At 40.5% G+C, this 19,165-nt stretch overlaps 1 protein-coding gene across 5 annotated transcripts in view; it reads left to right on the forward strand.

Annotated features, from left to right (window-relative positions):
- The first annotated feature begins 17,813 nt into the window (after window positions 1–17,813).
- LOC115148454 (glutamate receptor 1) overlaps window positions 17,814–19,165 on the forward strand; it is a 93,866-nt gene continuing 92,514 nt past the window's right edge. For all 5 annotated transcript variants that reach the window (XR_003866678.1, XM_029690355.1, XM_029690356.1 and 2 more), the window contains exons 1-2: window positions 17,814–18,240; window positions 18,446–18,580. Coding sequence is in view for 4 of the 5 variants with exons in the window: in XM_029690355.1 (XP_029546215.1) it covers window positions 18,156–18,240; window positions 18,446–18,580 (220 nt within the window). In the remaining variant the exon portion in view is untranslated. The remainder of the gene's footprint in view (window positions 18,241–18,445; window positions 18,581–19,165) is intronic.

The raw sequence follows: 19,165 nt of genomic DNA on the forward strand, positions 1-19,165 counted from the left end.
GATGGAGGACAGAACATATTCTACCCTGCGGCATTAATATCATATTCATATAAGCATGCAATTTTCCAGTCTTTGATTGCTCTTTTACTGACTGCAGGGATTCACATGATGCCCCAATGCCTGATCCCCTGTATCTGCCACATGTGCTGATGTACTGTGTATGAAATTAGCCTGTACATCAGAAGGCATCATGTGCACAACTCATGGAGTCTCTCTCTGCAGTTGATTCCAGCCATTTCCAGCAGAAGCCTTATTTAAATATAGCCTGACGAATCACACTAAATTCTTCCACTGCTCTGTCGTTCGCTACATACTTTAGTCTGAGACTGCCAACATTGAAGTTGTTTGTGGTGACGAAGGGCATGAGAGGTGTTCTACAAAACAAAGTCACCAATGATTGGATCTTCTCTAACCAATCAGAGTATCAAAGCCAATGACAGATTTTCAAAATGCCTCTTTACCCACGTGTGTTCTGGCCCAACCCATTGCTTTCTGGACCAATCAGACGGCCCGAATTCCCCGCATTCGGTAAAGGGTTGGGGAGGTACTTTAGATCCACTCAATGCAGATAAGAAACTAATGTCCGTGGGCGTGGCGTAGTGTTTGGTCTTATCCAGGGAAATTTAAATGAGCCGTGCAACAATACACTTTTCTGCTGCAACATCAAGTGTGGCATATTGTGGATCTTCTAATATTCCCAAAAGACAGGAAAAGCATTTGCACATAGAAACAAGGGCTATGCACCTACGCCGCTGCCTTTGCTTTGAATATTCCACTGTTAAGAGTGATCAATATTTCAGTTAACTATAGAAAAAATCCAGAGAGGGGAAACTTTTGCACACAAGAATCAGCAACAAAGAGGTCCATGAAAAAAAGCATAACTATTGACCCCCCCCCCCCCCCCCCCGCAAGTCTCTTGGGGTATGTCACTATAAGCTTGGCACATCTAGCCACTGGGATTTTTACCCATTCTTCAAGGCAAAACTGCTCCAGCTCCTTCAAGTTGGATGGGTTCCGCTGGTGTACAGCAATCTTTAAGTCATACCACAGGTTCTCAAAAGGATTGAGGTCTGGGCTTTGACTAGGCCATTCCAAGACATTTAAATGTATTCCCATAAACCACTCAAGTGTTGCTATAGCAGTATGCTTAGGATCATTGTCCTGCTGGAAGGTGAACCTCTGTCCCAGTCTCAAATCTCTGGAAGACTGAAACAGATTTCCCTCAAGAATTTCCCTGTATTTAGCACCATCCATCATTCCTTCAATTCTGACCAGTTTCCCTGTCCCTGCCGATGAAAAACATCCCCACAGCATGATGCTGCCATCACCACGCATCAGTGTGGGGATGGTATTTTCGGGATGATGATGAGAGGTGTTTGCGCCAGACATAGCGTTTTCCTTGATGGCCAAAAAGCTCAATCTTTTGTACCTTCTTCCATATGTTTGGGGAGTCTCCCACATGCCTTTTGGCGACCACATTAAGCAATGTCTTTTTTTCTGGCCACTCTTCTGTAAAGCCCGGCTCTGTGGAGTGTACCGCTTAAGTGGTTCTATGGACAGATACTCCAATCTCCGCTGTGGAGCTTTGCAGCTCCTTCAAGGTTAACTTTGGTCTCTTTGTTGCCTCTCTGATAAATGCCCTCCTTGACTGGTCTGTGAGTTTTGGTTGGCGGCCCTCTCTTGGCAGGTTTGTTGTGGTGCCATATTCTTTCCATGTTAAAATAATGGATTTAATGGTGCTCCGCGGGATGTTCAAAGTTTCTGATATTTTTATATAACCCAACTTTGACTTGTACTTCTCCACAACTTTGTCCCTGACCTGTTTGGAGAGCTCATTGGTCCTCATCGTGCCGCTTGCTTGGTGCTGCCCCTTGCTTAGTGGTGTTGCAGACTCTGGGGCCTTTTAGAACAGGTGTATATATACTGAGATCATGTGACACTTAGATTGCACACAGGTGGACTTTATTTAACTCATTTTGTGACTTCCGAAGGAAATTGTTTGCACCAGATCTTATTTAGGGGCTTCATAGCAAAGGGGGTGAATACATATGCACACACCACTTTCCTGTTTTTTTTTTTTTTTTTTTTTTTAATAAATATTTTTTTTCATTTCACTTCACCAATTTGGACTATTTTGTGTATGTCCATTACATGAAATACAAATAAAAATCATTAACATTTCAGGTTGTAATGCAGCAAAATATGAAAAATGCCAAAGGGGATGAATACTTTTGCAAGGCACTGTAGGCCTTCAATGAAAGTCCTTATGATATATGTAACATATTGTCATAAAGAGTTTAATTTGAGTGATAACATTCACTTAGACACTCACTTGGTGAAGACTACAGGACTGAAAGCCATTGAATACAACAACCTTGAATCTGTCGCTAACAAATACAGTCATGGGTGGTAACTACAATTTACTTGAAAGGCAAGGCACTGGGAAATATGCAAATAAGGTCAAATCAATTCTCAAGTTGAAATGTATGGTCACTCAACATAAAATTCAATGCTGAGTGAACTTACAATTCCACTTGAGAATGTATGTTAGTTGAGCTACAGTATATGCCAAATGTTGAGCAAACTCACAAACCTATTGCAGCTGGTTGCCTGCCTTATGTTGAATCAAATTTATTTTTACTGTGCACACACACACACGGAAAATTGAAATGTACTTTTACCTGGAACCCCCCCCCCCAACACACACACATCAATAGGCAGCAGGGCAGAAAGCTAAGTTAATAGCATCTTATTTGTCTCCACATATGAGTGCACCTTCCAGGCAGGGGCTGTGGAAAGATCTTGGTTCAAAGGAATGAGGGGATGAGTTCAGTGGGTCATAGTCACACAACAGGGCTGAAATGAGTCACACAATCCTGCTACTGAGAGAACGTGGTGCTATCTCTCCTGCACGGCATCTCATGCTCAACGGCAAGGATAGACGCATCGGGATAAACAACAACAAGGATACCGACAGACAGAAACACATGACATGCGGTTCAGACAGAAAAAAAGGATTTGGGTCAAAGTTTCCAAAAGCCACTACTGGCAAGAGAAGGAACAATGAATAATGGCTTTATTTACCTAACGTTAAACACATTCTATTTCACCTTGAGTTAAAAACAGTGGGAGCAGATCAATCAAAAAGATCTTTAAGTGTGGACTTCTCATTGTCACCTTTCGGTATATGTCTGTAACAGAAGTGCAAATGTTACTTGCAGTATTCAGACACAGACACAGATGAGACACTCACACATACACAAGCAGAACACCTCTGTTGTTGAAAGATCAAAAGCGTGTGTAGTTCACTCGTGGAATTTTGAGGATGAATCCGCTATTTGAGTCTGTCAGCGGATTAGGGCCATACCTTTCCACTCTGCCTGTTAAGTCATGCAGAGTCACAGGCATCCTGCATGGCTGCAACAAGATTATGGCTTTGGGAGGGAGAAATCATGCCTGTATGAAATTACCCTAAGACAAAAAATCCCAGGATGCCTCAATATCTAACAGGTACAGTACACATATACACTGAACAAAAATATCAACGCAACATGTTAAGGGTTGGTCCCATGTTTCATGAGCTGAAGTAAAAGATCCCAGATATTTTCCATATGCCCAAAAAGCTTATTCCTCACAAATGTGTTTACATTCCTGTTAGTGAGCATTTCTCCTTTGGAAAGATAATACATCCACCTGACAGGTGTGGCATATCAATAATTTGATTAAACAGCATGATCCTTACACAGGTGCAGCTTATGCTGGGGACAATAAAAAAAGGCCACTCTAAAATGTGTAGTTTTGTCACACAATACAATGCCACAGATGTCTCAAGTTTTGAGGGAGCGTGCAATTGGCATGCTGACTGCAGGAATGTGCACCAGACCTGTTGCCAGGAACTGTAATGTTCATTTCTCCACCGTAAGCCGCCTCCAACATCATTTTAGAGAATTTGGCAGTGTAACCACGCCAACCCAAGACCTCCATATCTGGATTTTTTACCTGCGGGATCATCTGAGACCAGCCACCTGGACAGCTGATGAAACTGTGGGTTTTGCACAGCTGAATAATTTCTGCACAAACTGTCAGAAACCGTCTCAGGGAAGCTCATCTGCGTGCTCATCGTCCTCACCATGGTATTGACCTTACTGCAGTTCGGCGTTGTAACTGGCTTCAGTGGGCAAATGCTCACCTTTGATGGCCACTGGCACGCTGGAGAAGTGTGCTCTTCACGGATGAATCCCGGTTTCATCTGTACCGGGCAGGTGGCAGACAGCGTGTATGGTGTCATGTGAGCGAGCGGTTTGCTGATGTCAACGTTGTGAACAGAATGCGGTGGGGTTATGATATGGGCAGGTATAAGCTATGGACAAAGAACACAATACATTTTTTTTATGGCAATTTGAATGTACAAAGATACCTTGACGATATCCTGAGGTCCGTGCATTATCATGTTTCAGATAATGCACGGCCCCATGTCGCAAGGATCTGTACCTAATTCCTGGAAGCTGAAAATGTCACAGTTCTTTCTTTGCCTGCATCCTCACCATTCATGTCACCTATTGAGCATGTTTGGAATGCTCTGGATTGACGTATACGACAGCGTGTTTCAGTTCCCGCCAATATCCAGCAATTTTGCATAGCCATTGAAAGGAGTGGGACAACATTCCACAGGCCAAAATCAACAGCCTGATCAACTTTATGCGAAGGAGATGTGTTGCACTGCATGAGGCAAATGGTGGTCACACCAGATACTGACTGGGTTTCTGAACCACGCCCCTATCCTTTTTTAAGGTATCTGTGACCAACAGATGCATATCTGTATTCCCAGTCATGTGAAATCCATAGATTAGGGCCTAATGAATTGATTTCAATTGACTGATTTTATTATATGGACTGTAAAATCTTTGAAATTGTTTCATGTTGCGTTTATATTTTTGATCAGTGTATATACACATCAGTGCATAGTTAATTCTTACACATTGTAAATATGAAAATAGAATACAGTATTTCAGAATGGGACCTAACGCTTGCAGGTCAGTATCAGACTGGGAAGAATTTACATTTGCGATCTCCCCCATCTGCAAGCATGACCAATGGCATAACACCCTATTGACATCTGACTTGAACCAACCAATTAGAATATATAAATGTCAAATACATATTTATGCAGTGTCAAGTGGAAACATAACCAACCCTGTTACGCAGGGAGAGATTTTAATGTAAAATATTTATATTTTATTAAAGTTTATGAATTAATTTATTTTATTTGGGGAACTAAGCCAAAAGCAACCCTGAAAGTATGTTGTACGTCACATGAATGTGATGAAACAGGTCACAGACAGGCAGGAGACTTAGGGAAGCTGCTGATGCTTCGTGAGCACACTGATTGACCTTGGTCTCCTCTAATGGGCTGGAGCACCACTGTGAGCAGCCTGGGTTCCATGTTTATTTATGACACCTAATGGAGTAATCAGTGATTTCCTGTTAGAGAGTATAAGAAAATGTGTATCCTGAAAGCTCTGCAGTGATGACCTACACATTGTTTTAATGAGCAGCGTACCATAATCCCTGCAGTAGTGAAACTCATTAACTGGTGTAGTAAAACAGATCAACCTTTGTATGCTCTTTAGTGCATGATGTACATTATTGTACATTATACATTATGTATTCATCTGGATCTAGATTCAAAGAATAGTAAAGAATAGTAATTTTGATTGTAATAAGATCTTAATAAGTAATCACATACTTCACTTCCAGTATTCCCGAAAAATGTTTGGTCAGATACTGTATTTGAGTGGTGAGCAAGAAGAAAATCAGAACCACCCCCAGGTTTGGACTGGGGGTCATTTCTTTAGGTTGGGATATGATCCAAATTGATATGAGCCCTAGGTTAGAGCTGGGGTGATCATGGGTGTGTAGGAATACTAATACTGATGAAAACCATGGCAGGGTGATTGAAGGAGAAGGAACTCAGGGAGAACAGGTCCAACTCCAGTGCCTTTGTTGTATTGCTTGTCCTCTCCCCTTCTCTCTGAGGTCTTCCTTGGCTGACCGCCCCTCTGCACAGACTGCACAGCAGAACTGAACTCTGTCTGCCATATGTAGAGGCAAGCTAAGTTAGCTCAACAGACTGATTGTTGGCAGCGACAGGAAGTTTGCGTTCCAGATTTGTGTAAACATTGCAATTAGTTACCTTCTGAGTTCCACTCCACTGAACAAGTGACTGCAGGCAAATTTGCGAAGCAGATGAAAGTGTCAGATATGCATTTTCCCCCGTCTTATTTGGAGCATGTTTTATGATGTGTTTTGATTGAGGAGTCTAGGAGCATGTGTGGAGGAGGCTATTTTATTTAGGCTATATGTGTTTTCAATCAATTTTCACTCTGTTCATTATCCATATGAGTTGACACAATGACACAATGTAAAACTTATTACCGTCATAAGTTAAATCTGACAACACGTATTCCAATCATGCCCAAAAAAAGACAGTATTTTGTGACAGCATGAAAAGTGAATGCACATTGAATTATCAATATTCAATAAAGAGCACAGATAATGTTTATAACACCAGAGCCTCCACCTTTATTAAATAATTCCTTCCCAAAATAGTAATGTTGTGCCATGAACAATTAGATTGGATGGCTGGCAAAGAGCATCGTTTTAAATATTAATTGAAGGATGTATTTTAATGTTTGATGGTGCTTAAGTGAGACAAAGTGTGCAGGACACCCTTGCTGACAGTACGCACTGCACTGACTACACTTCCTGCTCTGCTCTCTCCACAAGAACCTGCAATATACAGGTATAGTAAATAAAAGTAAAGTAAGTAAGTAAGTAAGTAAGCTTTACTTAGTAAAGTTAGTAATTCCAAGCCAGAACGGCCCAATATATAGATTTAGCCAAACACTATGGTTAGTTAACCATCATATTTAAAAGTTAACATGATGATAGTAATGATGATACATTTAACGTTTTAAAATGGTGTATTGGGCATGCTCAATACACCAAATGTAACAATATATTATGTTATGAAAATGTATTATGTTATGTGGTTTCATGCATAACACTATAAACATTTGGATTTATGGAACCTGAAAAAGTATGTTTTGTTTTTATGTTTAAATATACATGTGAATATGGTGTTATCCAACTCTTTACAGTACAGTTTTCTCTTGTAAGAGAAACTCTAAGAAATTATGTTCACCAGTTTGCAGTTCTAAAATGTCTAAATACAGCTGTTTCAAGCTATAAACTTCCATGTTTCATTTTCTTCAGCACTTTGTAGCAATTTGCCTGCAAGTTGATATGAGTCACATTTCTATTTCCCCATAACTTTCTTGTTGATTTTTATTTTCTTCTGCAAACTCTGCTTTCTAGCTTCCGAATATAACAACATAAAAAAACATGGATAAAGCATTGACTTCATCGCCAACTTTCAGCAGGAAACCTCCAACACATTAATTGTCATATTACAAATTATTAATCACATTATCTGATGAGTTATTCATCAGCTTGCAACCACAGCAGAAGCCTGGAATGGAACACTGTGAGTGATGTAAGGTTGACTTTAGGCGTGTTTGCTTCTCTGCTCTCCCTCCGCGTCCAATAACAGGTATCTGACAGATGGGTGGGAAACGGCAGCCGAATAAGCAAAACAAAGTTGTTATCCTCAAATGACTGTATCTAGTCATGGCAACTTTGTAAACTATTTTGTTCTATCTTTTGTTTTGCTTTTGTACACTCCGTTTTTATACACAGTTTTTTTTTATTGAGTATGCAGTTTTGTAACTGATATTAATCATTTAAATATATCTGGTAGATTGTTCTTTTAGCTGCCTTCTAAAAGGAACAACACTGTTACAGTTCTGTGCTGGCACTTCAATGAATCATCCGCAAAAAGAAAAGGCCCTTTAGTTAGATGAGTGATTTACTGATGGAGCAGAAGAAAACAAGAAAACGAGTGTTGCAGAGGATTGTCTGAGAATATCCAACTGTTCTGAACCACTCTTCTCTCTACTTTCAAGTTCCCCCTCTTTCCATGCCACAGCTTAGCTGGAACCCCTACTAACCATTCCCTAAGCTACATATTTTAGTCTCACTTTATTCTCAGCGAAATGGCTGATGGAGGAGGAACATCAGAGTCAGTACTACAGCTATGGGTTATAATAGACAAAGGAAGCACTTAAAAAGCTACCATTACAGAGGCTGTCCTAAATATTCCTGTTGGGTGTCTGGTAACACACAAACACACACATATACACTCAAAAAGTTTTCCATCTCAAATCAATTCAAATACAATTCAAATTGTATTTGTCACATACATGTGTTTAGCAGATGTTATTGTGGGTGTAGCGAAATGCTTGTGTTTCTAGCTCTAACATTGTAGTAATATCTAACAGTAATATCTAACGAGTTCACAACAATACACACAAATATAAAGTAAAGGAATGGAATTAAGCATATATAAATATTTGGTTGAGCAATGTCAGAGTGTAAGATACAGCAGAATAGGTTAGAATACAGCATATACATATGAGATGAGTAATGCAAAATATGTAAACATTATTAAAGTGACTAGTGTTCTATTATTAAAGTGGCCAGTGATTCCAAGTCTATGTATACAGGGCAGCCGCCTCTAATGTGCTATTGATGGCTATTTAACAGAATTTAACAGTCTGATGGCCTTGAGATAGATTCTGTTTTTCAGTCTTTCAGTCCCAGCTTTGATGCACCTGTACTGACCTCACTTTCTGGATGATAACGGGGTGAACAGGCAGTGGCTCGGGTGGTTGTTGTCCTTGAGGATCTTTTTGGCCTTCCTGTGACATCGTTTGTGAGGGTTTTAGGTGACAAGCCAAATTTGTGTGGGTGGACCATTTCAGTTTGTCAGTGATATATACGCCGAGGAACTTGAAGCTTTCCACCTTCTCTTCTGCGGTCCCGTCGATGTGGATGGGGGGTGCTCCCGCCGCTGTTTCCTGAAGTCCACGATCAGCTCCTTTGTTTTGTTGACATTGGGTGAGAGGTTATTTTCCTGGCACTAGACTCCCAGGGCCCTCACCTCCTCCCTGTAGGCTGTCTCGTCATTGTTGGTAATCAGGCCTACTACTGTTGTGTCATCTGCAAACTTGATGATTGAGTTGGAGGTGAACAGGGAGTACAGGAGGGGGTTGAGCACATCCTTGTGGGGCCCCAGTGTTGAGTATCAGCAAAGTGGAGGTGTTTTGTCCTACCTTCACCACCTGGGGGAGGCCTGTCAGAAAGTCCAGGACCCAGTTGCACAGGGCGGGAATCAGACCCAGAGCCTCAAGCTTAATGATGACATTGGAGGGTACTATGGTGCTGAATGTTGAGCTATAGTCAATGAACAGCATTGTTACATACATATTCCTCTTGTCCAGATTGGATAGGGCAGTGTGCAGTGTGATGGCGATTGCATCGTCTGTGGATCTATTTGGGCAGTAAGCAAATTGAAGTGGGTCTAGGGTGTCAGGTAAGGTAGAGGTGATATGATCCTTGATTAGTCTCTCAAATTACTTCATGATGACAGAAGTTAGTGCTATGGGGTGATAGAAATTTAGTTCAGTTACCTTTGCTTTCTTGGGTACAGGAACAATGGTAGACATGGTGAAGCATGTGGGGACAGTAGATTGGGATAGGAAGAGATTGAATATGTCTGTAAACACTCCAGCCAGCTGGTCTGCGCATGCTCTGAGTATGCGGCTAGGGATGCCATCTGCTCCTGTTCTTCTGTGATCCATCACTTAAAGCAGCTTCCATTGAATTACAGTAATTGAGTTTTTTGACAGCCGATATCTTAATTCCAGCATAAAACTACTGACTCCATTACCGTATTAATTAGGCTTCCATGATGTGTGATGAGCTCTGGGGTGCCTCAGTTCTGGCTGCCAGATTCACTTAGTGGCGTATGTTTCCTGTTGTCAAGCATCTCAGAGACAATAGAAAGCTGAAAGAACCCTCTCAAAAAAGTTTCACTATGTGCTGCCTGTTGTGTTTGCAAAGCTGCAGGTTCTCGTCTCATTGTACGGGCTTCATTAGCAAGTCCTCACAGCAGGTGTCTGTCACGTCTTTATCTCATTTTTATCCTTCTCCGCCTCCTCTATCTCTACGCGTGTCAGTTTTTCTGTTTCACAAAGCCCAGGGTGCACAATGTTTATGCTCCAGCGCTGCACAGTCTATTTGTGGTGCTATAAAGTTGAAAGTCATTACAACCCCCCCCCCCCAGAAGCAATAAAATGGCTTCAAAGAGTTCGCTACGAGCTGGTGAAACCTCAGGCCTCACACTGACTGGATATGTCATAGCTCCAACAATACTTACCACAACAACAAAAAATCACACCTGATCAAAGTTAAATTAAATTAAAAATGTAATTAAAATACAAATCATTAAACTCCAGATGGAACATATTTACACAAGAAGCAACCTAATATCACACAGTCAAACTCTCAGTCATTTAGTAATGACACGGTTGTCATGACAACCACCATTAAATCAATTATAAATGATTTAAGGAGAAAAGGCTGATGAGACGGAATTTCAAGGTAGCCCATGGAGTCACCCACATCTTGGTTTAGAACTCCTCCCCCAAAGATGTTTTACCTGCAAATCACCATGCTTTTACTTAATCAGGTTCCCTTGAACCATGAATCATAGTCTTCCTTCTCATGGACATAGAATCAAAATATAGATTAACAAAGAGGCCAACAGTGGTTTTCCTGGCATGTCGTTTTGAGCTTAAAGTTTGTCTCATGGCATGGCACTTTATTTAACTAGGCAAGTTAGTTAAGAACAAATTCTAATTTACAATGACGGCCTACCCTGGCCAAACCCTAACGACGCTGGGCCAATTGCGCACTGCCCTATGGGACTCCCAATCACGGCCGGTTGTGATACAGCCTGGAATCGAACGAGGGTCTGTAGTGAAGCCTCTAGCACTGAGATGCAGTGCCTAGACCGCAGCGCCACTCGGGAGCCCCAGAAAACATGACATCTATTGAGTAACTTTAATTACTTAGTGTTCACATTACTGCAATATAATTACTGACTCATATTGCCATCACAATCACTTTCATTGTATGAGGCCTTAACTTTTAATAGCAGCTTGAACGTTTGCAGTTCCTACAGGAAATTCAAGAAAAGATTTCAAAACATGTTTCACCTGAGAACCTCAGGTCTGCCACTCATAGACTGACTCAGTCAAAATTCTTTCATGAGGTGACTTGCTGTGCTCATCCACTTCCTCTCTGCCATGACGGTGACAAAGCCATCCCAGTCTTCTTCAATCAGCGGAGTAATTTGACATCTCTACACTTCATGGTAAGGACACTATCTTCCCCTCTGGCTCTCCAGTAATAACATTTGAGACACAGAGGATGGAGGTCAGTATATTCTGAGAAGTGTTAGTAGTTCAAGGGAAATTAGAGAAATGAGCTCTCGACAGATCCTCTATCACGTTGGGCTCCTAAAGGTCTCCGATGAGGGGTAGCATTTGCAGTGTCTTTGATGGTGTTTCTCTGACCTTTAGTGTTGATCTGCTTTAAAGTCTGACTGATCTGATACACTGTGGATAAGCAATGCCCAAAGAGGAGGCATACTGTTCTCAAGCACTCTGTGAATGCTGGTTACTATTGCCACTCAGAACTATGTACGTTCTGAGAGTATAGAGCAGTGGTTCCCAACCAGGGGTACTAGGCCCCCTGGGGGGTATTTGGCCTATCCGCAGGGGGTGCTTGAGAAGACTCATAAGGCCATAGGCCTACTGATAAAGTGCCCTTGCAACAGGGAATAGAGCTATAACCATGTGTAGCTTATGTGTCACGCTCGTCGTAAAGATGGGACCAAGGCGCAGCAGGAATGTGTAAACTCATCTTCTTATTTATTGTGAAGAAAACGTGAACACAGAAAAACAAAATAACGAAGACACTAACAGTCCTGTAAGGCACAACACTATACCAGGAACAACTACCCACAAAAACCCATAGACAAAACACCCCTATTAAATAGGACCTTCAATTAGAGGCAACGAGAAACAGCTGCCTCCAATTGAAGGTCAAACCAAATAAACTAAACATAGAAATAGAAAAACTAGAATGAACATAGAAATATACTAACATAGAACATTAATCCCAAAAAAAACGAAACACATAAAACAAACACCCCCTGCCACGCCCTGACCAAACTACAATAACAAACAACCCCTTTTACTGGTCAGGACGTGACATTATGTCTCTTTATACCAGGTCTTTGAGGACATTAACAGACATACCTGTCAATCCACTGCATACCTGTCAATCCAGACTTGATACAGCAAAATTCACAGGCCAAATTTAAAAGGGCAACACACTCCATAATCTCTGTTTCCTGCAGTTATGTCAAATGTCTCTATTTTCAGAGGTAGCGTTGGAAATTAATTCACCATACTTCCATTGTTGAGTAACACATGTTAGGTAACACTTGTTTACAGATATCCAGGTCTTCAGAGTATGCAGAGTTTCCTGGGTTAAGGTATATCAACACTCTTCATGCACTGGGAGAGTGCTGACTTGATAGTTGAGTTTCTTTTGATTCACACAGTGTTTGATTTAATCAGAACAATCAAAACTCTCATTCTAGCAGTACACTCAGTACAAAAGCCACAGTTAGAGCTATCATATGTTATTCGATATAGTGTGTATAGAAATGGCTTATAAAGGCTTCAACTTAAAAATCAAAGATGCACAATCAAAGGCTCGCTCTCTTCTTCTCACATCAAGGACTGAACAGGAAAAGCTGATGTAGCCAGTCCTTCACAGACAGATTTGACAGTATGATTCTTACCCCTCATCATCCCATCTTGTGAAAAAATCCTGTGCGCCTCATTTTGAGACAAACACTTGCTTCTCCTCTCGCCTCCAGCAATAACAAGATATGACAGTTGAGATGCCAAAGCAAACTTAATATGAAAGGCAGGAGGCTTTTTTTGCACCACAGACTACTTTGTGTAATAATGACAGTAATAGCCCTTCTCCTTCCTCTATAGGGTGAATGCAACTGAGACCACCTGTCTCACTGTCTGCTTTTCAAAGGTGAAAGGCTTTTAAAGCTGCAAATGTTACCTCTGAGCACCAGTGAATTAGCCATGCTCTGTCACCTTTCTCGCAAGCCAGGGAAAACAGTCAGGACCTGGAGAGAAGCTAAAATAGCCAGCGTTTTGATTGCGCTGTGAACAAAAATGCACAATCAATGCGACACATAGTTGAAGAATAATGGATGTCAGCTGGTCGGATGGTTTGTTCCATTATTCATCTGTTTAATATTTCATCCATTGGCCTCTTTACATGAATGGGTGCCATGTTGAAACGTGTCGTGCCGCAGGACTTGGCCAATTACTACACACAATGTACAAAATGGGCCTGCCTGTCTGGGGCTATTTGTCCTGGCGATCGACGCCTCAGGTTCAAACAGTCTTTGAGATTTTAGTGGTCAACTGGTGTGATCAATGCACGCACTACATAATTTACAAATTACAGCCCTCAGTGATTCATGTGGTAATGTAAATCCCAAAGAGATATGTGCTTTTGTGGATCTGATTATTTATTGCTGACACAGACAAGAGGTCAGCGGGACTTACCTAGAGACAATTCAAATCCTAGATGGTTCATTCAGCAACAAACACATGAACATATGATGCATCACCATCCCATGATCTTTAACATAGTGGGTGAAATGGTGAGGTTTATGTCCTTGCACTTTAATAGCCAGTTTTGAGGGCTAAAAACATGGTCTGATGTTAAAATCTCTTGCACAAACATACCAGTCCTATTTCCTATGTTATTTACCAAATGGACAATTACTTTGTTTATAAGACTTGCTTAGTATACTGTAGGGGGCATGTCAGTGCTAAATAAATGGTTCAAAAAGTTTAGTGCCACACAAGGCCGTGAGACAAGCTGTCCTTTTCTCCTTTTCTGTCACTAGGGTCTCTTTCCCCCAAAAGGGCAGTACACACTCTGTAGTCACCTTACATATAGTCACACAAGGATTACATACCCTCAGGCCAAACTAAATTATTAAATTTAGAGCATTAATGTATTATTTAGGAATACTCAATTATATATTTGTTTTGTGTTTCAACCGAATCTCAACAACTACAGTAACTAACTCCCATAAGGCATATTCCTGGCACTTGCTTCAGAAGCAAAATTACCATGGGAGAGCCGGGTGAATTCCACAATGTAGAGGCCTTTTGATGCCACCCTGGTGTTACTGCTATGTGTAAATTTAATATTTAAACAGCAAAAGCCATAATTGTAAACTAACAAGACACTGTTTAGTAAAATGGCATTCCAAAGCAAAGTTGTTCTTTCCCTATGTAATCTAATGATCTCCCAGTTGGTAGTGCTCGTGCACACCTCTCTTTTAATTACTTTTAACAACACACCGTAAGAGCTCAGCATTCTATCTGTTGCTTGGATATGAAAGAGAGCGTTCGCATCCAAGTGAATAATACAGATCTTGAACATTCTAGCCTTGTAGGAGTGTTTGTTATATCAGTCATTGTAGTTTAAATTAAACAAATCAAGTGTCCAATGAACACATCAATTGTAAAACATCCATTATATTATTTGGGTATTTAAAAAAAATCTATTTTCAACTAAGAACATCAAGTGATAATCACTTGTGCATGTGTTGCCGATGACAGGCATCAAACCCTTTACCATCTGCACAACTCTAGATGACAGTATAGCCCGGTGAGCTAAAGCCAAGACATTGGTTTTTGGAGCTAACACAAGTCTTCAGGTCTGAGTTAAGGTTATACTCTTCATGAAGGAGTGGTTCAGTGAACCATCTCTGATACATATGAAGTGACAGTGGTACCTTGCATTCCTCCTCCTACTCATCTCATTAGTCATTCTATATTGTCCAGTACCATGGTGACATTCCTGTTGAGGTGACATCCACACTCACCCTCAACTGTCTCCAAACACATTCACAAGTCAAACCATATTCCTTCTTACCACATAGTGTTTGTGTTCTAACCAATACACTGAAATGTTCATATTTCAGAAATATTTATCTTCTTGTACGCATTGTGAATTTAACAATGGCTGACACTCTGCTTGTGAAATTCTGTGATTCATTGTGGTGGTGAAAATGCCATCTTTACTCTGTACTACTATATTGCTGTATTTACGATATGTACATTTTAATCTAGAATCCAAGGTGAGGAAATGTGTTTGGATGACACTGCATCTTGCATAATGTGTTATGAATACCACAAAACAACATGCCATGGATGTAAGAGCAATGAATGGGCTTTACTCCCGCTCCCTGCTGCAAACTGTGCCCACAGCACATAGCAGAACTGATTTAAACAGCGTTTAATTTCTCAGGTTTGTAATGCATTGTCATTCTGCATTTTATAGATGCTGTGTATGCACAATGCATTCATAATTTATTAATTTCCTGGCTTCCCACTGTAGTTTATGGAAAATAGTAAGTTAACATGAATCATTCATGAGCTCTTGCTGTGAGTTTTCAATGTATAGAACTGCGCAGTAGATGCTCCTGACAACAATGTTGTTTTAAAATGTTGCTTTACTGCTAGCATGGAAACATTGTAAACTCTGGGATGTGGATAAAGATATGTAAGAGATGAACAACTCAGTCTTTTTTTTATCAGAGTAGGCCTTACACAAATCCAGTGTGAATGAGAGAGAGTCTTCACTTGGACTAGAGACTCCTTTATTTAACCGTTGAAGCAAGTAATGTGTTTGTCTTTGTATTTGCCATTCCATTCAAACATTCCATATAGCCTGCGCTGATTGCCACGCACACCACAATTGCTAATCAGTTGTGGGAAAGTTACCCAATTGTCATACTTGAGTAAAAGTAAAAATACCAATAAAATACTTCTTTAGTAAAAGTATTTGGTTTTAAATATACTTAATTATCAAAAGTAAATGTAATTGCTCAAATATATCTAAGTATCAAAAGTAAAAGCAAAAGTTTAAATCATTTAAAATTCCCTATATTTTGCAAACCGGACGACATATTTTTATTGTTAGTCCAACACTCAGACTTAATTTACAAACGAAGCATGTGTGTTTAGTGAGTCTGCCAGATCAGAGGCAGTAGGGATGGCCATGCTACGCATTTAAAATGTAAGGAATACTTTTGGGTGTCAAGGAAAATGTATGGAGTAAAAAGTACATTATTTTCAATAGGAATCTAGTGAAGTAAAACTATAAAAATCTAAAATCTAAATAGTAAAGTACAGATACCCCAGAAAACTACTTAAGTAACACTTTAAAATATTTTTACTTAAGTACTTTACACCACTGCTGATAATAGTCTTGTCATTTGTTACTGTGTTCTCATTGGTTGTTCAGACTGACATAGGTGCACATGCTTTTACCTAGTAAAGGAACATGCATTTTTAACCTGTGTCAGAAGTAATTGGAGAGTTGTCCTGCCAAGGGGATGTTTTACTACCTATGGTTTTACTTTTGCTCTGCAGTTTTAAGTAATGTTGAACCTCTTTGTATCGCTGTATTGTCCCGTGTCGCTTAGTTGGTAGAGTATGCTACTGTCACGCCCTGACCTGAGAGAGACTTTTTTATGTCTCTATTTAGGTTGGTCAGGGTGTGATTTGGGTGGGCATTCTATGTCCTTTTTTCTATACTTTGTATTTCTTTGTTTTGGCCTGGTATGGCTCTCAATCAGGGACAGCTGTACATCGTTGTCGCTGATTGGGAGTCATACTTAGGCAGCCTGTTTTCCTTTGGGGTTTGTGGGTAGTTAATTTCTGTTTAGTGTGTTGGGATACCTGACAGGACTGTTTGGCTGTCGTTTGTGGTTTCTTTGTGAAGTGCCTTTTTTCATCCAAAATAAAAGATGAACAAATTCCACGCTGCACCTTGGTCTACTTCTTCAGACAGCCGTTACAGCTACTTGCAACGTCAGCAGTATGGGTTTGATTTAGTTGGTAGAGCATGGTGCTTACAACGCCAGGGTTGTGGGTTCGATTCCCACTGGGGAAAAGTATGAACATATATGCACTCATTATTGTAAATTGCTCGGGATAAGAGCGTCTACTAAATTCTAAAAAATATATATTGTTTTAAGCCTTTCAAGTGTTCGAATAGACAGGACCAATTGTTTCTGCCGTTTGCAAAAACCTACAGTATGGCGCCAAATCCGCCAATCTAAACAGAAAAACAAATATTATGCTGTCCAAAAAGAGCAAACACTCTAAAATATATTCTCTGTCAGTGTCTCTCCCATGATCCAAAGTCATAAGGCTCCAGACAAGAGAACAGTCGTGGGTTCAAACAAGGCTGTAAGGAGGTTATTATCAGGCCAATCAGGCGCCCATTCTTTTCCGATGTCCTTGAATAGTGCGCGCAGAGTTGATCTCGGTTGCCAGTGAAGACAAATCCGACGTCTTGTTTTCTTATTTCTGCTCCAGCAGCGGAATTTAAAACACTTTGTCCTATATGCTATTATGTGAAAGAGCAGTTGATTGGGCTATACATTTTAGAATCTGCAATAACCTAATAAAGTGTCAATATTTTTACTATTCTTGTGTACATAAATATCATTATTAACTAATCCGTTTAGGTTACACTTTTTACCAAAAATAGACAGGTAAAGAGCTGCATGCACAATCATTATGCCATAAACGTCTTGGCAACTCCACTACTTTAACAGTTACGAAAGTAGTACATTCTGGGCAAGGGATTTGGACATTCCCAGTGCTGTACCAATTTATTTAACCGTCATTTTCAGAGTGGGTGAATACTGCGCTAGAATGATAAAACCATCGTTCCCTCCCATTTCATACTGATATAATAATTGAAGCTCCGCAGACTATATCTAATGTAGGTAGGGCTCTCAGTCGGTTCGTTTATTGGCATGGTTATTCTTCTTAGGTCTGCGCGCACAGCAGAGTCAGCGAAAGTGAGCGCTACCATAGGGAGAGAGCGGTTCTGACGCTGCTATGAGACCAGGCTGCAATACAGTTCTGCAAATTCAGTTGGTCTATTACAACTATGGATGCATTGTGAGTCAGTGAACTGACAGAGCCTTGTGAGGAACAGAAGCAGACCTTTTGGAATTTGTCTCTTTGTTCGTCGCCAATGCAAAAGGAAATATGCAGCGAAGCTTTACCTTGGTCTTTGTCAGTTTTTGTGTTGGGTTTTGCTATGGGTCAAGTTTCCCAAGTAATATAAATATAGGTGAGTATTATCAACACGGAATGCTTATTATATCACTACTACATCTTGTTAGTTTGACATCTAAACTGCTGCGTATTCCCAAAGTTGCATGACAGTCTCCATACGTCAAATGTTGTAATACATTCAAATATTCGTTGTATGATGACAGTTGACGTGAACCTACTTTCAACCTTGTCTTCAATGATTTTCTTTGTCTTGCTAACAGGGGGATTGTTCCCAAAGGGCTCCCATGAAAATGAGGTTTTTCATTTTGCACTCTCCCATCACCAGGATATCCCCAAACTGGTACCACAAGTGGATATGGTCGACACCGCAAGTAGCTTTGCTATGACATATGCATGTAAGTTTAGCCTTTATCTCCCGAATGAAGAGTACATGTAATTGCAGTGTTCCCACTTTGATGACAGTTAGTGTTCAAGGTGTTCAAATGCTGCCTGGATTGCATTAACATCTGTTGCTTTAATAAACGTCAAAGATAATGTCATTCACCCCTTCTACATTCTGACATTTTGATTTTGGAGGTAGGAAATGATCCTACCTAGGCACACATACCTCCATAAATCTGCAGTTTTCTGATAGATGAAAACATTTTAATGAACCGTATGTTGGCATCATGCAACTACTTGTCTAAGGAAGCTGCCCAACAGTTGGAGAATTATGGGCATTAAGGGCGCCAGAAACTACTGAGAGGTGTTCTTTTATTAATCATTTCAGTCATGAAATGTGTCAACCAACAGGGGGAGTTGAGCTGTGGGGGGGGGGGGGGGGGGGGGGGGAAATGATGTGCAACAGCACTATCGGGGAACCATCATTTACGAAATATGAGAAGCAAATTATCTGAAAAATACACAACCTGCTCAATTGAGTAGCCTATAATAAAAACAGTTCAGGCTGTCTTCCTAAGTTTTCCTCAAGCTTCCAAGAA

This window comes from Salmo trutta, chromosome 15 (genome assembly GCF_901001165.1).
Source record: "Salmo trutta chromosome 15, fSalTru1.1, whole genome shotgun sequence".
In the NCBI taxonomy this organism is placed as follows: Eukaryota; Metazoa; Chordata; class Actinopteri; order Salmoniformes; family Salmonidae; genus Salmo; species Salmo trutta.